The following is a 20,480-nucleotide window of genomic DNA, read 5'->3' on the forward strand; positions in this document are numbered from 1 at the left end:
GAACGATGTCGCGGTAAAAAGAATGTGAATGAAAGGGATGGGAAAAAAATGATGTGAGGTGAATGAAATGGATGGAGAAAGAATGTGAATGACAGGGATGGGAAAAAAAGGATGTGAGGTGAATGAAATGGATGGAGAGAACGATGTCAGGAAGGGATGTGTATCATAACCGAGTTTGTGTTCAGATCTCTCTCTCATGCCTGGTAAGGATTGTATTGGATGATTATTTCTTGTTAAAAGATTTCATGCTTATGCAAGAGCATAATGTTCATTTCCTCTTTCGAGTAATACTCAATCTAAGCTTAATTTTAAGACCAGGGGAGTAACCTCTTCAACTCATAGACTGACCTCAATAACATAAATCAAAAGATTTCGCACCCCGGAATGTGTACATCACTATCTATTTACTCCCTCGGGTACATGTTACCCATACGTTTTTTATCACATGGGGAGAGAATCTTTATAACCAATAAATTGCCGCCGGATTGAACAGAGACCATCCAATTTTTTAAAGAGAAATGATCATATAAGACCCTCTCCCACCCATGTGTAGAATCTCAAAAGATAACCATTAAATTTGACACGGATCTATAAAAAAGTTATATCCCACACTCAAATGATAACTTTTCTAACGAGTTGTGTCAATTTTAATAGAGATCCTTTGGAATCCTACACACATGGATGAGAAAAGATCCTGTAAGATTATTACTCTTCTTGAACTGCTAGATGTAAGTGTCACAAAACTTAAAATTCATACTGTTTTCTTTCGATAATAATCATCTAATAGTTCTTATGTAGCTCCCAAAATCTGAATAAAATACTCTTTCTACATAGGTGTTTTCCACAAGTAGGCGTGCAATAAATATGCTTCGACAGGAGCATACTACACATGCTCAGAAAAGAAACTTCTGATGAACTTGAAAAAGAAAATGCCTCATAGATTGTCCGTTGGAGAGTGAAATCTTTAGAAAACCCTACTTCAATCCTTTTGTTTTAAAAATAAAATAAAATCTAATGATTCTTAAGAGGCTTCTGAAATTCCAGAATGACAAAATCCTTCCAAGTAGGTCTTCAAAAGTATAGTATACACGCTTTTGTTTATGTTTCATTCAAAGTGCACAAGTCTCTCACTCTCACACACAATAAATGCTTCGCATCCAACCTCAAAAATTCACCCTAAGCCAAAATTCAAAAGCTAGAATATGCAACCTAAGCTCCTCCATAATAAAAACATATCTTAAATATCTTCAAAGCAAAAAGTTGGGCTCTCTATCCATGCATTAACTTTTGACAAATAGTAATAAACATCTAGACTGGCAAAGACTGGCTGGGATGGACCACCCAGATCGAACAAAATTGTGTTAAGTATATTGAGGTAATCAGAGGCAACAGAGCTAATCTAATTTACCAAACTTATCAGAAGAGACAGAGGGGGGGGTTGGGGGGGGGTGAAAATAAATGCATCAAAATTTATTCTCCCTATAATTCTCATTAAATTACACATAATTCAGCATTAATCAGGGCCAGTGGTAGCCATGTCGATGTCCATCTTAGATGAACCCTAATCACTCTCTGCAGCTGTAGGCAAGGCATGCCATTTTGAATCAGTAAGCCCAATACACTTGTGTGAACTGTTTAAATTATGTGATCTTCATGTCTCAGCAAGCTGGAGAAAAATAGGCCATTAGCTTCCTCCATTGGGGCAAAGAAAAACAAAAGAATCTCTCTCTCTTTCAATCTAGCATTGAGTCAGAATCCCATTTTGACTCTCTCTATCACACACACACACAGCATTGAAACTCACCATCAGAACATTCGACCACACTCGTTGACTTATAGGTTAATTGAGAAATAGAGTGACAATCTTTATGTCCCTCATGGAAAGAGAGAGACAACATGCATACCTTTCACCGCTTGCGTTCCCGTTCCCATTTGTACACTGGTCTGTCAGTAGGGGAAACGAGCTCATGATCCTTGACTCTGCGCTTCTGCCCTTTTTTCTGTTCAAAACAAAATATGATGCTATGAGATCCTTGTTCAGGTGAGCAATTAAAAAAAACCAAAGATCCCCTCATATTCTTTGATATTTGACAACACACTAAAGATAAATAAAGTACCTTCAGTTCCTTCTGGTAAGCCATCTCCATGTACATTTTCTCTAAATCATATGCCCTCTTCTTCCTCGCTGCTAGCTCTTTATAAGATGCTGCTGTTTTTCTGCTTGTGGAAGACAAACCAGTTATCCAAAGCACATCTAACAACATTTATAGGAAATGATTTTTAAAAATTGAAGCACAATAACTAAGCAGATCAGAAAGGAAATTGCAAATGTCACCAAATCTTTAAAAGGGTCGCATAGACACTGTAAAACTAATAATACATCAAATCCATGAATAGGCCGTTCCGGAAGAACAGATCATTTGTTTCATCTGCTCTCAGATTTCGGATATGGCCCATGAAATTTCACATCAAACTGGCAAAACTATGAGATTTATTAGTACACTTTCAAATAAAACCCAGAAATCAGTTATTCCAAGGAACTTTTATTAGAAAACCAAGAGTTTCATGATCCTTAATGGTGGCAATAAATGTTTTCTCGCAAAGAGTTTCATGATCCTTAATGGTGGCAATAAATGTTTTTTCGCAATTATGTTTAATGCTGATAAAAGTTCACAAAGAGGAAAAGCCCCCAGAACCAAAGCCATTTGGAGACCCAATCCAGGCTGACATATCCACAGATGCTTTGGCTTCTCATGTATATGTTGGACTGTAAGATCCAGGAAATCAAGTACAGTTGGTAACTAAAGTGTTACTTAAAACTCTTCAACACATCCGACTATTCCTTGAGTTTTACAAGTCAATCCAACTAGTTTTTGTCATCACTAATATGCATGTATATAGCTTAGTTGCTTAGCTCATCCTTCCATCTATCTGGTGATTTTCTCTTTATGTATTGTGTTACCAGCATTAATGTAAGTAGCTTTTTTTTTTTCTTTCTCTTTCTGAATTTTGTTGACATTATGTTAGGCAGTTATTAACTGATCTAAAAAGAAAATAAGGCACAGTTATTCCATCACCGAGCCTAGCACTTATTTTTAGATTGACTAACGCACACATCCCAGTGAACAGCCTCACTTGGTTTGCTATCTTCTGTTGCCTTTTCCATTACTTCTTCTATGTCACTCAGGCAATGTAGTCATTCCCGCTGTTATCCTTTGAAGTTATGACTAGTCCTGGACAACAGCCAAACAATAATCATGCAGATCTGGATACCTTTTTTAAGGTTTTCGAGGCAAGAGTAATAATACTCTCAGTCTCTAGATAAACAAACCAGGGCCCATCTAAAATGTTGTGAAGGATACATTCTAAAGGCTACATACTCATGAAGAATACATCTAAATGATTGTTATGTACCACACAAGTATACATCTAACTATTGGTGATGGCTTAGTTTAAAGAAAAACAAGAAGTGTAAGAGGCAATATTTTTTTCCAATTAATCAAATCATGATTCTGATCTTACATTAGCAATATATGAATACATGTTTGTTTTATAGGTCGCATGTTCCACAGAAACAAATTTAACAATCAATTGCTAGTAAATCAATATGGCAAAAACCACAACATGTACCAAATTTGACAATAAAAAACCAACTAGATCATTATTTGAGTTTATCATATTTGAAGCTACAAGTGCACTACATTATGTTCTAAGATGCACAGATTGAAATACAAGTATTCTATCCGACTCAATGATACATACATTATAGCGTTATGTATTACACATTGATTCACATATATGCCATATCACGGACATATTGTACATCTTATTTGCAGTTAACAGCATAAAAAAAATGCACATCATCTTATTCCTACTACACTTCTAATATTCATATTGTTTTACATTTACAAGTATCCACTAATTATTTCGTGCCATTTCATGTTGACATTGAAATGATAGGTATACACAGGTATCTGGGTATCATAGATGTGTTTCATACTTCTTTATACGTTTTGGCCAGCTTACAGACACTCCTTGGTCACTCTTCTGCAACAACCGTCCTTGTAATTCTTTAGCTTCATCCCTACAAATAAAAACATAGCAATATACTGTAAGAAAAGTTCAGGTTCAGGATACCAGCAAAGAGTAATTAGCTATACAAATACACAGTTCATCGTCACGAATGCAGACCGTGGCATGTGAGCAATAGTAGCAAAAACAGTGCATGAGAAGGACAATTTTTTATACAACAATATTCAAGTAATGGAATATAATGGAATACCACATAGAAAATGGAAACTCATCAAATTCCCCTTAAAAGATGCATTATTTAACTTTTCAAATATAATTTTGTCCTTAATTTTTAAAATCCCTCAAAGGGGGCAATGCCATAATGGGTCAGTGATGGGTTAGAAAACATTGGAGGGGTTGTTTCCAGTTTTGGCCCTGCATCAATACGAAAGTACTTTTAGGAAAACCGCCGATATGAGATTGATATCACTTTTGTATACCAAAGATGTTTCCAACTACCAAATATCTCACCCTAAACAATTTCGAGATTTGGTGTTTTGGAACAATCTTCACTAAGTCAACCCCATGAGATATTGGTGTTTTTAAACACAAATATCTCACAACGTTTTTTTCTTTTTGATGTTATTAACATTGTATTCAAGGAAGAGAGAAAAAACAAAGATACAAAACAGCCAGGGGTCACCGAGCATGAGTGTTCTCACAAAGTTACCCCTGAGACATTGGCATCTACGAATACCAAAATCTCACAAGGTGTTCACAGTGAATGTTGGTTCAAAATACCAATATTTCACATAGGTAGTTTTCCTTAAGACCACTTTGGTGTCTCACGGTCTAATGAACTTCCCTAAAAAATAATGATTGAAGGATGGTTATTTTCCAAGTATCCTGGAAAAAGATACTTTCAGTCCCTTGGTGCCGAAGTAGTAAAAGTAAACAAATGACAAATTACATATTCTCACAAGTATTTGTCGATGAACATCAGTATCATGAAAACCCTTCTAATATTCATGCTCACGTAAAAACTAAAATAGATTTATGGATTCTTGGTATTTATCACAAACTTCAATCCTTTACTATTGTCTAGTTTAGGTAATCCACGGACCATCCATGGATGATTCATAAGGAAAAGCATAAATTTTTCAAAAAATGGTACAAATTAAGAAGGCAAGAGCATGTGGAGGGGTGGGTGGGAGTGCAAGACTTTTTTGAGACCGGCATTTAAAAGAATTTGTACCCCTTTCTACCAATCATTGCTCATCCAAGCTCCTCAAACGGTAACTTGCCCCTAGCAAGCCTGAGACCATACTCTCCTTTCCTAACAAACTTGCTTTTATGCCCAAACTTAAATACCAACACTTGATGAAACTATCAACCAACCTTTTCACAGTTACATAACCAAAATAACACATTAAAAAAATAAAAAAATTCCATGTTACAAGGACAAGGACACACTGAAATGTGTGCAATATGTTTCTTTTGTTGCAAAAAGAATTGTAATCTCACGTTGAATCAAATCCAGCCAAGTAACATGGAGCCTCAGCACACTTAGTCACCAGCAGCGTTCAAAACTAACAAAGTCATCTTGGGACACATGTAAGCAGACTTGGCTCAATCAGTCTTACTAGAATCGGCCCAGTCTCATCATCCACTCTTAATCTTTAAAGAGACGTCGTCAATTTGACTCGATGAGACTGGAATAGAGATCTGGTTAAGTCCCAAGAGGAGTCTTGAGTTAAAAACATTGGTTAGTACAAACAACCAGGGAACACTCATGAGAGAAAAAGAAGTTGAATGATACAATGTTCCATTAAGAATTGCATCTAAACTACTTTGGGATCATTTGATTTGGCAGCTTAGATTGCTACCCAGGTGCAAGGCTCCTGCAACTAAGAAATCACAGCTTGAAACACATTCAACCTATGGCACTCGCCCATGCCACCCAAAGTCACCACCTTCAAGGAGCTTTCACTGGTGGGTATCCCCTGCAACTTGATCTCAAAAATCTAAACAATTCTATCCATCCTCAAATCTGTGTCATTGTAGTGTAGCATTATCCTTACCAGTAGTTTTGCAACCAAGCCCTTCCTTCCCCACAAATATCAACGAAACCTCCTCCAGTACTGGGCCTAGCAACCATCATGGCAGCCATACAGTTTGATTCGCAATCTGAGTGTCTGAAGTACACAAGATATACTCTTGACTCAAAATGACACTCACTTCAGCTGAAATTCTTACATCATTATTAGACATCTTAACAGCCATCGTAAATACTGCCTACAACAAACTGCAACCAAATGCACTTTGACATATGAAAAATCTAGTATTCCACCACTTTCGTTAGACTGAATTCATCATAATCTGCCAAAGATATAACAATTGCCATCTTCATATATGCGACCTGGAACCAGACAAGTTTTAATGCACCTATACTAATGCATTGCAAGCATAACATCTCCATATCATCCACATCAAACCACTCCTAACCTTTCTTAAAATTTGCAACTCCTGTATTTTATTGCATATATGGCATTCAACATCCCGTAATGCATCAACAAACGTAACATTGTTGGAGACAAAAGATTAGAATGACCTATTCTTTAAAACTTCCAAACAAAAGCATAACCCAGATTTCTAGAAAAGAAAGTAGAACATTAGATCTTACACATGCTCCTGTTCGTAGAATCAATAATAGATGCCAAGTGTGTGAGAAGCCCAAAATAAAACAACTGTGCAACTTCTCAATTTGACAATCCCATCCTTCTTCTACCACCCCATTCTCCCTCTTCAAGAAAATACTCGTTCTCCATTATCGTACATCAAATAACCTCAACCGCATTCCCATATAAATGTTTCAAGTAGCATCTCTCTAACCTTCCATCTATCCTCTCTCCTTCACTTTCAGTGCCCTACATGTGTCATCGTATTTATCATCATGAATTGCATTCTACACCAATTTCAGCTAGATTTTCCTTCATTCTTGACCTCCAAAGAAAACCAGTTCGAGACTTTTACCCCTTGCTTTCAGCTCCACCTTGATCCACGAACCCCAACAACTTCCTATTCATACTAAACAGATTAAATCATCACCCATCTAAGAATTATTTCTTGAAGATTCCTATAACATTCAGATGCAAATTTTTGCAAACAATCCATCCGTAAGCTGTAGAATTCGAAGCAGGCTCTCAAGCTTATCAACTGCCCTCTCCCAACAGTTTACGTGCCATTTGCTTCACCTCTCATGCGTATTGTTGAGATCAAAGTTAGCAAATGGATACTCCATTAATATCCAATTATAACTCCACCCAAATTTCACACTGCATTGGTTAATAAAAAATGAATTAAAAACTATTATTTGAAACGTAAGATATATGAACAGCTGTGCAACTTTAGTTAATCTATACAGTTTGATGAACTTTAAAAGAATATTGGACCTCAAAATGACAACATCATCGTCGTCATCATCATCATCATCAACATAGCCTTTTCCCAACTATTTGGGGTTGGCTACACGAATCTCATTCTGCTCTATCAAGGGTCATACCCTCAATGAGGCCATAAATCCCCATATCTTTTTCCTCTACCTTCAACCATGTCCTTTTGGGCCTACCTTTACCCTTTTTGAGCCTTCATCTTGAACCAACTCCTACCTCCTAACATGTCTCGTATTGGATCTGCACTGCACATGGCCAGACCAACTAAATCCACTTTCTCTCATCTTATCGCCTATTGAAGTCACACCTAAGTTCACTCAAATGTATTCATTTCGAGTTCTATCCCTTCTTTATCTTGAATCAAAACTATGTCGTTCGCGTACAATATACACCATAGTACCTCTTTTTTAGGTGCTTAGTGAAGTCGCTCATAACTAAGACAAAGAGGTATGGGCTCAATGCTGAGGCCTGATGTAAACCTATTTAATCACTGAAAAGGAGGTGGGTTGTATTAGGTAGGAGCTCAACACTAACCTATTGTCTGAGAAGGGTGAGGACCTTAAACTTTCCCTTAACCCGTCCCAAGCCAAGGTAAAGGAGGTGGTTTATGTAGGTAGACAACCAACATAAAACTTTGCTAAACCTTTTCATGAATCCTGAATCATATGTGGTAAACAAGGGCACATATCATATGTGAGATTGCCCAAACACCCTAAACAATTAATTCTCAAGCTAAGCCATGAATTTAAGAAATAGCAAGCTTGACTCCATCATTAGAACCATTACTCTATCATTAGCTCCTCAAACTAATTGAATATGTGATTAAGGCTATAAATATAGTCACTTGCATGGTTTTCTTCCTCTTCACTTAGGGTTTTAAAAACGCCGATCGGAATCACCCAATTAGATTGCAAATCAGGAATCAGGAATCACTGGAACCGATCCAACTCCCACCATATATTGAGAACCACCCGGTTTCGTCAGTGAGCCGGGCCAAATCACCAGCTTTCTATATAAAATTTATGTATTGTATTTTAAATATTTTATTTTTAGATTTGTTGTAATTACCTCTCCAGCCCCACCGCCACCAGTGCATGGAGTGCCATAAGCTATGCATGCCATTTTCTTAGTTGCGACTCCCTTTTAAAGGGCTTTGGATCCCTTGTCTTCATCATATCTCCAATGTACGATTAAAAACAACAACCCCTTTCCATCTCTCTTGCTCGATCAAAATAAAGCCTTCTTCAATCAAGAACCCCACTCTCTTATCCAAATTAAAGCAACCAATCCTAACATAAAAACCCATTATATCATCATCATCATCATCATTTTAACCTTTTTCCAATTAATTGGAGTCGGCTACATGAATCCTAGTTCTCCATTCTGCTCTATTAAAGGCCATATCCTTACTAAGGCCATAAGTCCCCATGTCTTTTCTGACTACTTCCAACCGCGTCCTTTCGAGCCGACCCCTAGCCCTTTTCAATCTTTCTACTTTAAGTAACTCGCACCTCCTCATAGGTGTTGTAAACTCGGTCGAAACCACACATGACCAGCCCACTTTAAGTCTATTCTCTCTCATTTTATCGCCTATTGGTGCCACAGCTAAATTCTCTCGAATAAATTCATTTTGAATTATATCCCTTCTTGTCTTGCCACGCATCCATCTCAACATCCTCAGCTCCACTACACTCATTCTATAGGTATTGTTTTTTGTCCGCCCAACATTCCGCCCCATAGAGCAAAGTTAGTCTCACAGTTGTCATATAGAACTTGTTGCCCTTTAGCCTCATTTGTATGCGGCGATCACATAAAATTCCAGTTGCACATCTCCACTTCGCACACCCAGCTCTAATTCTATGGGTGACATCTTCCTCGAGCTCTCTATTTTCCTAGAATATCAACCCACGATATCAGAAGTGCGGTCTTTTTTTGTACTTTCTGGCCGTCAATCTTAAGTACTTCCTCGTCTTTACTCCCATTATTACTAAACTTGCACTCCATATACTTTGTTTTAGTCCAGCTAATTTTAAAACCTTTGGATTTTAGAGTATCCCATCAAAGTTCTAACTTTATGTTGACGTCGTTTCATGTCTCATCAATCAAAACTATGCCATCTACAAACAACACGCAACACGATACCACATCCTTTAGGTGCTTAGTTAAGTCGTCCATAACTAAGACAAAAAAGTACGAGCTCAATGCTGACCTTGATGTAGATCTATTGTCACTGAAAACTCACTCGTTTCTCCATTAGTCGTTTCTCTACTAGTTGCTCGTACACTACTTAGCGCTCCATCGTACATATCTCTCACCAAGTCGATGCAATGTTTAGAGACGCTTTTCTTTTCCAACACCCGCCAAATCAAATCTCAAGGTACTCTATCATAAGCTTTCTCTAGATCAATAAAGACTATGTAGAGGTCTTTTCCCTTCGCTCTAGACTTCTCAATCAGTTGCCTAAGTAGGAAAATAGCCCTAGTTGTTGACCTTTTGAGCATAAAACCAAATTCGTTCTCAGATACACTCATTTCATGCCTTAGTTGTTGCTCAATGATTCTCTCCCAGAGCTTCATAGTATAGCTCATAAGCACGATCCCTCGATAGTTTGCACAATTTTGTATGTCTCATTTGTTTCTTGTAAATAGGTACCACAATACTTTTGCTCCATTCATTTGGCATTTTCTTTGTTCTCAACACCTTGTTGAACAGCTTCATCAGCCAGTTAATGCCAATTTCCCCCATACACTTCCAAATCTCTATTGAGATACCATCTGGTCCTGAAGCCTTTCCTATCTTTATCCTTTTCAAAACGTCTTTCACTTATAACATCTTAATCTTACAAATGTATTTATGACCTTCGTCGTCACTTGTACCAATAGTCCCTCCTAACACTATGTTCCCATTGTGTTCGTCATTTAATAATTTTTTAAAATAAACTCTCCACCTTTCGTTGACCTCGTCATCCTTCACCAAGACCCTTTAATCCTCGCTATTAATACATTTAATATGGTTTAGATCTCTACACCTTTTCTCTCTTATTTTTGCTAATTTGAAGATATATTTTTCACCTTCTCTTGTTCCCAGTTTATTGTATAGATTATCATATGCCTTAAGTTTATCTTTGCTTACTATTTATTTAATATTTTTCTTAGCACTTTTATATTCTTCTAAATTTTGATCGTTTCTATTACACTGCCAAGTTTTATAACATGATCGTTTCTCGCTAATGGCATTCTGAACCTCATCATTCAACCACCAAGTTTCCTTATCGAAGTTTATTTTCCCTCTAGATTCTCCTAAAACTTCTTTTGCCACTTTTTTGATATATTCAGCCATCTCATTCCATATTACATTGACATCATATTCAGAGGTTCATTTTCCTTCTTCAACTAATTTACCCCTAAATAAGTCTATTTTCTCATTTTTTAAATTCCACCACCTAGTTCTTGGATGCCCATTACTTTCACCCCTTCTCCTCCATGTTTGCAGCAGACGTCCATGACCATAAGCCTATGTTGGGTAGCCAAACTCTCTCCTAGGATAACTTTGCAACCTTTACATGATGGTCAATCTACCTTCTTAACTAAGAAGAGGTCTATCTGGCTTTTATGTGTTTCACTTTTATAGGTTGTTAAATGTTCATCTCGCCTTTTAAAGTAAGTGTTTGCTATTGCTAGGTTATAGGCCATAGCAAAATCTAGAATAGTCTCACCCATCTCATTTCTTTCCCCAAACCCGTATCCCCCATGTACCCCTTCATATCCTCTACTATCCTTTCCTACATGACCATTTAGATCTCCACCTAAAAAGGTCATCTCTCCATTTGGTATGTTTTGGACTATTCCATCTATGTCTTCCCAAAATTGTCTCTTAATTCTATCATCTAATCCTACTTGTGGTGCATAAGCACTAATTACATTAATTATCTCTTCTCCTAACACAAGTTTAATCAATAAGAGTCTATCACCTATTCTTTTGACATTAACTACTTTAGTTTTGAAATCTCTATCTACTATTATGCCTACGTCATTTCTATTATTATCCATTGAAACCCATTATAATATACATTATTAATTTTTCTTGAATTATGTGTCCCCACCCCAACAGTTATACAACATTATTATTTTGAAGTATTTGCAACACATATAAACGACATTATAACAACTTTTTTTTTTAAACTCTTCCAGTTTGTAAAGCAGCAAATATACAACAGAAATAAATAATTGATCATTAGAACTCATTCGCTTGTTTTGTTTGTTGCGATCAATGAAAAGAAAAACGTATTTGCAATTCTAGACTTTTTGAGAAGCCATGATTAACTTTCCTTAACATAGTACATTACCTTACCCTGAGGGGAAGTTGAATCCCTATTGCCTCCATGGAAGGGAGATATCATGACTCCTGAACCACTAGACAATAGGGGCATACCACCCATTGCCATGGTATTATTATTATAATATGAATATTTTTTGGAATTGTCAATATAATGTTATAACTAGATCCCAAGAATCTTCTACATCTTCGCCTCTATTGTTCATTCACGAACCATCAATATAATATGACAAACTCTGGTGCGTGTTTTTTTCAACAAGATCAGGAAAAAGTAAAAACTCATTTCAATTTTTACTCATATTATTTATATTATATAATTTTCTATATATTTGAATTTTATTTCAGTTTATTTTTTCAGTTAAGGTAAGACTTTGTTTTGTAAGGCTTGATCTGTCAAATTCAAACTACATGGGTTTTCTTTCCTTTTTTTTCTTTCTTTCCTTTAAAACAGTACTTATAGATAAGTGGGTCTTTTTATGGGATATCAGTGTCCCCTAGCTTGAGGTTTTCAAGATCTTTGGTCTCCACCCAAACCCGATTAAAAAAATTGGATCGCTTCGTCTGGATTCATTGAGAATGATTTTGATCTAGTTCCTGGCCTAACAGCAGGCGCTCTAATGGGATCCTCACGGACATAAAAAGATTGCAGTCAGTTTGATAATGATCAAGTATCATTGCTTCTTTGGTCCAAACCAAGGAATCCATTAGATATGATGCAAAATGGATCATGTTCCATCGTTGTTAAAGAAATCCCTTCGCATAAATTTCTTTGAATGGGCAAATCAATTGTTTGTACTTGGGAATCCAACATTAATCCTCTCATACCTAATTGGTGGACCTGAGATGCATTTCCTCTAGCTCTCAAAAAGGACATTATATAGCCTGGATTAAAAGGAACAATGATCCTGAAATTTGGATTCATTTCTTGTCTAAAGAGTGACTAATAATACTATTATACGCAAAAAAAACAACTATAATGCTTTTTTATGACAAATTAGATAGTCCTACAATTTCACGACACAGTAATCAACTGAGTCATAATGACAATTGAAATTATCAAAAAATAGATGTGAGTTAATATATATTCTAAAGTCACGAATTTGATAAGAAAGTCGTTTTGGTCAAAAAAGGAGGAGGTCCTTCAATCCGAGAATAGAAATAAGGAATTGAATTTCTATTTTCAATTATAGGATATAGGATCTGTTGTGTCCCTTTTGGGGTTCAAGGATGGCGCAACTCGGATTCAAACTGAGATGCTCAAGCATTGCTCCCTAAGAGCGGTGTGCCTACCAATTTCACCATGGCGACTTTCTCGAAGTAATATTGTCCAATCCATGTTCAATCGATGAAATCTCTAGGTGGGGAGATGTTATTGTTATAAAATATTGTTGCAAATTATATTTAAATGGTCAATCCCTCTTATATTGTCAATCCCAATCCCTTTTATAAGTTATAAATACATTTAACTTATTATTTTCATTTAAAATATGTCACTCGTATTTAATACAAATTAATAATTTGTAAATTATGATTGTTATTTGTTTTTTAGAAATTGTCAATTATAATTATATAATTTATATTTTGACAATTGCAATATATCTTTTAAAACATGTATAAATTTCATACATAAAAACTACCCTCTTGGAATTAGGTTGTATTTTCATAATTGTATGCTCATTCATATCCAAGATGTGAACATGAGTATCAAAATACATTCAAACTGGAAACATCTCAATATTCATGTAGTTTTACAAGGCAATGAAAATTCATATCGCATTACCCCCATTTTTTCTTGAAAACTCAAAAAAACATAATTTATAATGATTTTTAGTAATTTTTTGAAATTTTTTTAAGATCGGACCCCACTGATCCGGACTGCTGATCCACCAATTTGGATCGGTTTTCTGGATAGCCGATGTGGGTTGTTACGTTTTTCAATTATTTTTGAATTTTTTAAGATCGGATCCAACCTATCCAGGCCGCTGATCCACCAATTTAGATTGGTTTTCTGGATAGCCGATGTGGGTCACCACTCCATTTTTCTTTTAAACATTGTCTTCACCAAATGTGCGAAGTCACATGATCATACACTCTCAACCGATTTTCCCAACAGCAAACACTGTTCTCTAGTAACAAACATTACAAACACACATTTCTGCTTCTATTGATCAACCTTTGACTAACTTAAATTAACTCGTCGCTGGGTTTTTATACTTCTTGAAAATGTTTCTTCTTTTGAAATTTATATTCAACAGTAGTTCTAGACATTTGACAAACAGCTAATTTGATCAATTAGAACCTAGAAACCTGAAAACAAATTAACCAATTGGAACCTTGGTACTTTGTCCCGCAACATAAGCACGGTACTTCTTTAGCAAAACTAAACAAAAATTGAAAAGAAAAAGAAAAGAGAAAAAAGCTTTTACCTATCATCAGCAAAGTAAACATGGTTGCTCGATGAAGGATTGTTGACAGAATGCAACACAGAACTTAGCCTATCGACTTTCTATCATAAACAACACATTACGAATTAGTTCAGCATAGAACTAGTTAGAATTTGCTCCAAGAATCCATCAGGCAAAAGGACATACCTTCTTCTCGCTTTGAGCTTTTTGAAGAACATATCCTATGTCCTGGGTCTTCATAAGTAATAACTCCTCTTGGCTGAATGTGTTGGCCTGATTCCTGCATCACATACAAAATAATGTCAACCTACAATAGTAACATAATAAGACATCCAAACCAAATAAAAAAAATCTGATTTTGATTTCAAATATTTTGATTTCTCTTAATAAATAATAAATTTATCAAAAAAATCATTGGATATTAAACTTAACGCAGGTATATGTACTCCATCCACAGTTTTTGACTTGATCATCTTAAAGTAGAATTCATCTGGGTTCCTGAATGCTGCTTTCTCCTTGAGTTTCTATAACCAAATAAGCACAAATGAATTAAGGTCCCTTCATAGTCAAGCAATAATCCGTGAATTCTGGCATAGCATACTCTTTTTCGAATAAACATATAAAATTTAAACAATATGAAATTCCCCCAAAACAACAAAGGAAAGAAAACATGCAAAAAGAATCCAAGGGTTACCCGTATTGTCTCTGCTTTCTTTTGGTATTGTCGTGCCCTTATCACATAGTCCTTATGCTTCTCAAGGATCCCAAATTTTTCCCTATGTCGTCTGTGTAGAGAGTAATAAACTATCACATATTGTGGTTCAAGGAATAAAAAATAAAAGACACAAAACAGAAGCAGAGAGAGATCACTCACGGCTGAGCACGCTCCTTATGGACCCGCCTCGGAAGAGCATTCCTTAAGGATGACATGACTGACAACAAAATGAGTATTGAAAACTTGAAGTAACAAATACTCTTTGAGATGTATGGCCTTTTGCTCTAAAGGTTACCAATAGGGACACCGCAATCCTTCCAAAGGAACCAAGCTCTCTTAGCTACAAAATTCTCCATAAAGAGCCAAAAAAGTAAGCAAAAATTATGGAACTTCTTGAAGTTTGGAAGAACATATTCTTATTGTCTTGAAACCAAATAGAACGGAGTCACAAACTGAAAGGTGACAATGACCACAACACAAGGGTCATATGCAAAGTAAGTAAGGTTGTTTCTTATGCTGCCTAAGCTTCCAATGAAATGAAACACAACCAGTGATTTCCACTTGAAGAAATAGCAAGCCTCTATTTTTTCATTGATATAAACCTACAAAGTATAGATTGTGTATTAAAGAAAACAATCTTTATAGGTGATATGCCTATGGAAAATAGAACTCACATGGAGATCATTTTATTCAGGCTGATTGAATTGTACCACAAACATATGGCAAAATTATTCATCTATTTTGATCTTCTAAGGTAAGAACAACCTTACATCACTCATAAACAAGAATCAGTTTGGTAAGAGATGTCACTAGCTGCTAGTGTCATGTGACATTGCATGTGAAAACGCTCTTTCATTGACCGTGATCCCTATTTGTCTATTGACTATTGAGTCATTCATAATGAGACAATAGGATCATCAAGGACACCTATAACGATGAAACTGAGTCATGGGAAAGAAAAACTACTTCACAGGACAACATGATTGATGGGAAGCATTAACTACTACATCATCCTATCAGCAATCAGTCTTAAACTCGATTTAAATTGCATTCAAAACAGAGAACCTACTTAATGAATGGCCTTTATCACCATTATGAGATGTTTTATCAGTTTCTCTTTCTGCCTTGTTTTAAATGACATATTATCACCAATATAACTATGAGGTGAATGCCCTTGGCCAAAATAGCCCTATTTTGGACCTTGCGCCTTAACAGCCACAAGTATTCGTGGCTATACAAAAGAAGAGGCCACAGCTTTTCAACAAGAATAACAGGGATATACTCATACAAAGTGTTTCAAAATTTTCCTGTCCAACTTGAGAATTGCACGAGTCATACAAGATCCTGATCTGGAAGGCACACAATTCCAGGCCAAAGAAACCAGAATCACCTGATCTCCCTGCTTTCTAGTGTACTAATTTTTTTATTTTTTTTGGGTTAAATGTAGCTTGGTCTTAAACCGGTGGTTCTCAGGCTAAAACATCTCCCAGATCATTGCCTGATTCCAATTTTTGAAACACTGCTTAGAACCATATTGCATGAACCTATAAAGTTGAAATTACAAAAGAAAAGTTAACTTCAATCCATAATGAAAGATATTAAGGATAAATAATAACAAAACGGGTATAAGGATATAAGACATGCAAGGATTCATAAACAGGTTATTTAATTTGTGTGTAGTTCTGCTTTTTTGTAGCTTAGTTTCTAAGGGCTTGTTTGATAAAAAAGGCTGAATATTCATGATTGTAAAAATCTAGATAAAGGCTTTGTTGGCTTTCCATATTTCTAGATTACATATTATCCTAATATGTAGTTTTTGTGTTTGTATGACTGTTAACTCATATTCAAGGAACTTTATAGACTCGGTATACTGAGAAAACTAGAATTTGCATAAAACTAAGTCTCTCATGCATTTCTTCAAAACCTTTTTTCAAGCCATGATTCCCCAACTACATAGCAGTCCAAGAAACTTAGGAACCTAGTTTTTCATAGACATTCTATCGAACATTTACAATCTGAACTTTCCCAAAATTGGGATCTTAAACCAACATGATCAAAGAATGTCCGCATTTGTTGAACACACAAAACCTTCTATTTTTTAACATATATTGAAAACAATAAGCACATACCCATGATCACATTAAGGGCTCATTTGGTTCGTGTGTAACAGTTTCCATACGTAAAATAGTTTTCACATGTAAACAGTTTCTTGTGCAAGAGCTTTCAATCCTGTTTTTTCCCATGTTTGGTTCACATGTCTGGAATTCCTGTGTACCAATTTCTTATGTTTGGTAACTCATTCGTAAACTATCTCCCAAAATCTCGATTAATACTTATTTTTAACCATTCAATTGCAATATAGTTGATTTGATATCGACGTCCATCCCATTAAGATGATTTTTTAAAAACACTCCAATCTATATTATGCTTGAAAAGAATGGATGGTTTAGATCACAAGTCTGGCTCACACAAGCAGCAAGCCTTGGTTAACTAATCTGTGCATTTTTGTTGTTTAATCTCTCTATATTGTAAGATTAATGACAAAATATTTGTAGTACAAAATTTATCAATAGTTTTTTTTCGTTCCAATGCATGAATACATTTTTAATGCATGATGTCAATATACAATCTCGAAATGCATAACAGAGGTACAAGAACAATAAAAAAGAATGAAGAACATAATAACATTACGACTACTACATCCTAAACCCTATTTCGATATCATTCTCACATTGCATTAGCAATTTCGTCGCGTAACTCTGTAGTGTTAACGTTATGGATTTTTGACATGAAAAACCATAGTTATCACAATCGAACAGGCTACCAAACTTCTGAGGGGTCTGGTGACTCCGGTCCAATCAAAACTGGTGCAAAAAAATTTTAAGTCCACATTCATTTTGCAGCAATGGCGAACCATGATTCGTGTAGCCGATCCCAATTAATTAAAAGGCTATAATGATGATGAAATGAAATGATGATGATTCATTTTGCAGCAAGGAAACAACCAAGGCAAATTTTTCAAAAAGATTCAATAAATAATGTTTTCTATATAGGTATTAAACATAAGGGTGATGGTATAAAATATCCATTTATATTTTGATTGGTTATGTAAAAAAAATAAAAAATTAACTTGAAGAATTCTCCCCTTGAAATATTTTTTGAGTTTTTCAACTATAATTTCACTTTTTCTGTCATTGAAAAAATTCATTTTGACTCTCACAAGAAATCCTATGTAAAGCTAACAGCTAGCATGTAGTCAAGATTCTCTTGCATGAATTAGTGTTGTTGATAATGCTAACAGCTAGCAAAGAATGTAGTCAAGACTAAACACATGTAGCTTATGAACATCTAATAACATAAAAATCAGCATAAAATTAAATAAAGAAGACAGACCCTCCTTTTGTTGTGCCCTTAGACTTTCTCAGTAATTATCTTACATATAAACTACCAGAAAAAGAAAAAAAAAATGTGAAAAAAAAAATTATTTTAAGAATTTAGATAAATTTCTAAAATTTAAAAACCAGCATTGCATTTATGCTCTTCAAGTAAGCATTAACAAATAAAGAAATGAGAACAGGGCATCAATATCCAACAAAGCAACATAACTATGTCACTATTAATGATATAAAAAAAAGAAAAAACTTGCCACATCAAATTATTATCATCAAAAGATGATGAAATGGAAATTCAGGCAGAAGACTTAGACTAACACACAGAGTCAACCAAGGGGACAGTTTTAATAATTGAATTTGTTTGTCTTCAACATAAGAGGGAAATAATCTAGTCAACTTAATTGCACTTCTATTCACATAATGTCTATGAATTTCGTCTGCAGCAGAATGATGGTTTGATCATGTAAGGAGTATTCCTCTTCGTGAGAGATTATAAATATGAATATATTCATAAGTGTGCATATTTGCATATATGAAATTATAAACATGCTGTTAATTGGACATCCTAATATGAGATTATTTTAGCACTAGAGAATCTGCAGGGCTTCATAGCCGAAGTTAGTGCAGATTCTGCAAAAGTCTATCATGAAAATTACTAACATATGCATGACTCGAGGATAGCACTATTAAAGAAGATAACAACATTTCCCACATTTTAGATGAAAGGAAAACCCAAACTTGCTACAAGACTTGTTCATGATGATGAAAAAATCACAAAATGGCTTCTATACAACAACAAAAAAAACCAGCAAGAAATAAATAAATAAAGAAAACAGAAAAATTCAACAAAAAAATCCATACCCACATTTTTCTACAGAGAAAATTGTGCTTCTATACTCAATAAAACAACCCAAAATAAATAAATAAAAGCAACAAATTTCCATGGGGAAATCATAGAAAAAAAATGTTTCAATTGATAATTAAAAAAATGTCTAGAGAGAAAAATCACAAGAATAAAACCCATATCCTTGTTGAAGAAGATGAAGTATTTTGAATGGGATTCGAATGAGGGAAACCCTACTTGTTTGGTGAATAATCTTTACACTGTGACGAAGAAAAACTAGAAAAAAAAATAAATGAAAAAAACTTACCTCGTTGAAAAAGATGAAAACTTGCAAATGGAGCCTCGCTTGAAGAACATGAGGAATTTTGTACGAGAGAGAGCGAATGGCGAGGGAGGTTTTGTGAGAGAGAATGCAGCGCGTTATTAGAGGGGCCAGGGTTTTGGGAAAAGTATATATAAGGTGTAACCTTATGTTGTTAAGAGGGGCCAGGGTTTTGGGAAAAGTTTATATAAGGTGTCCGTAAGGTGCAGTTTGGGGAAAATATTTATATGGATCTTATTTTTAAGTTTTATTTCTCTATAAACCCCTATTTTTAATTGAACAGTCTAAAAAATATATTTTTATAGATTTTATTTTTAAATTTTATTTCTTCATACATCTTTATTTTTAAGCTTCATTTTTTCGTAAACCCAAATTTTAAAACCTATCTAGCGTAATAAAAATTCTATTTATTATATCTTCAAACCCTCTATACCAATTTTATCTTATTTTTCAACCTAAACAAATTTTACAAAAATACCTCTTTTAAACCCATTTTTTTACATTTTTCTCTTTTTCTCTTCAATCTCTCAAACCACTCTCTCTATTTCCCAACTCTCTCTCCCTTCCCATGCCTTTTCCCTGTTCCCAACTTTCTCTCTCCCAGTGAGAGAAGCAAGTAAAGATGGAGAAAATAGAAAAAAATTAACTTTTTTAAAACAACTTTTTTCAAATTTGTTTGGGTTAAAAACTTTAAGTAAAAATGAGTACACTTGGTTTAGAGAGTTAGAAAAATAAATAAAATTTAAAACTTAGGTTCACAAGGATATTTTCTCAAAAGTTTATATTAGGTGTAGCCCTATATTGTATGCAATAGAAAAACCTACTGGAGAAGAAGGTTGTTCTTACCGCGGAAAACCCTCAAATAAATCGATCATCGAACTCAACTTAAATACTTCCCTTTATCCAACCAATCATTCTGAATGGAGGGCTAAGATTGCTCCAATCACAATGTCATGTCTCTACACTATTTTATTTTTAATTTTTTTTATAAACTATTTTGACAT

General features: G+C 35.0%; 1 protein-coding gene across 2 annotated transcripts; it reads right to left on the bottom strand.

Moving 5' to 3' along the window:
• Nucleotides 1-1,222: 1,222 nt before the first annotated feature.
• Nucleotides 1,223-19,677, bottom strand: EDA14 (embryo sac development arrest 14). Of its 2 annotated transcripts, none has more exons than XM_020662318.2 (10): nucleotides 19,462-19,677; nucleotides 15,078-15,258; nucleotides 14,898-14,988; nucleotides 14,636-14,727; nucleotides 14,390-14,483; nucleotides 14,225-14,304; nucleotides 4,001-4,084; nucleotides 2,118-2,217; nucleotides 1,905-2,000; nucleotides 1,223-1,666 (listed from the first exon to the last, which is right to left on the bottom strand). In XM_020662318.2, exons 2-9 carry the CDS (start codon nucleotides 15,131-15,133, stop codon nucleotides 1,908-1,910), a joined length of 690 nt encoding a protein of 229 aa, XP_020517977.1. In that variant the 5' UTR covers nucleotides 15,134-15,258; nucleotides 19,462-19,677; the 3' UTR covers nucleotides 1,223-1,666; nucleotides 1,905-1,907. The 2 variants fall into 2 exon arrangements, with proteins under 2 accessions (XP_020517977.1, XP_006832868.2); XM_006832805.4 differs by having other exon boundaries at nucleotides 15,078-15,232; nucleotides 19,462-19,634.
• Nucleotides 19,678-20,480: the final 803 nt, after the last annotated feature.

This window comes from Amborella trichopoda, chromosome 1 (assembly GCF_054954075.1).
Source record: "Amborella trichopoda isolate Santa Cruz 75 chromosome 1, AtrichopodaSantaCruz75HAP2 v2.0, whole genome shotgun sequence".
Classification (NCBI taxonomy): domain Eukaryota; kingdom Viridiplantae; phylum Streptophyta; class Magnoliopsida; order Amborellales; family Amborellaceae; genus Amborella; species Amborella trichopoda.

Bases quoted from the DNA above. Each gene is read 5' to 3' on its own strand.
- EDA14 (XM_020662318.2), bottom strand. From the start codon at position 15,133: ATGTCATCCTTAAGGAATGCTCTTCCGAGGCGGGTCCATAAGGAGCGT. The intron at 14,305-14,389 runs GTATGTCCTTTT...TGTTTATGATAG, and splicing joins AAGCTCAAAGCGAGAAGAAG to AAAGTCGATAGGCTAAGTTC. The intron at 2,001-2,117 runs GTACTTTATTTA...TGTTTTGAACAG, and splicing joins CTTACCAGAAGGAACTGAAG to AAAAAAGGGCAGAAGCGCAG.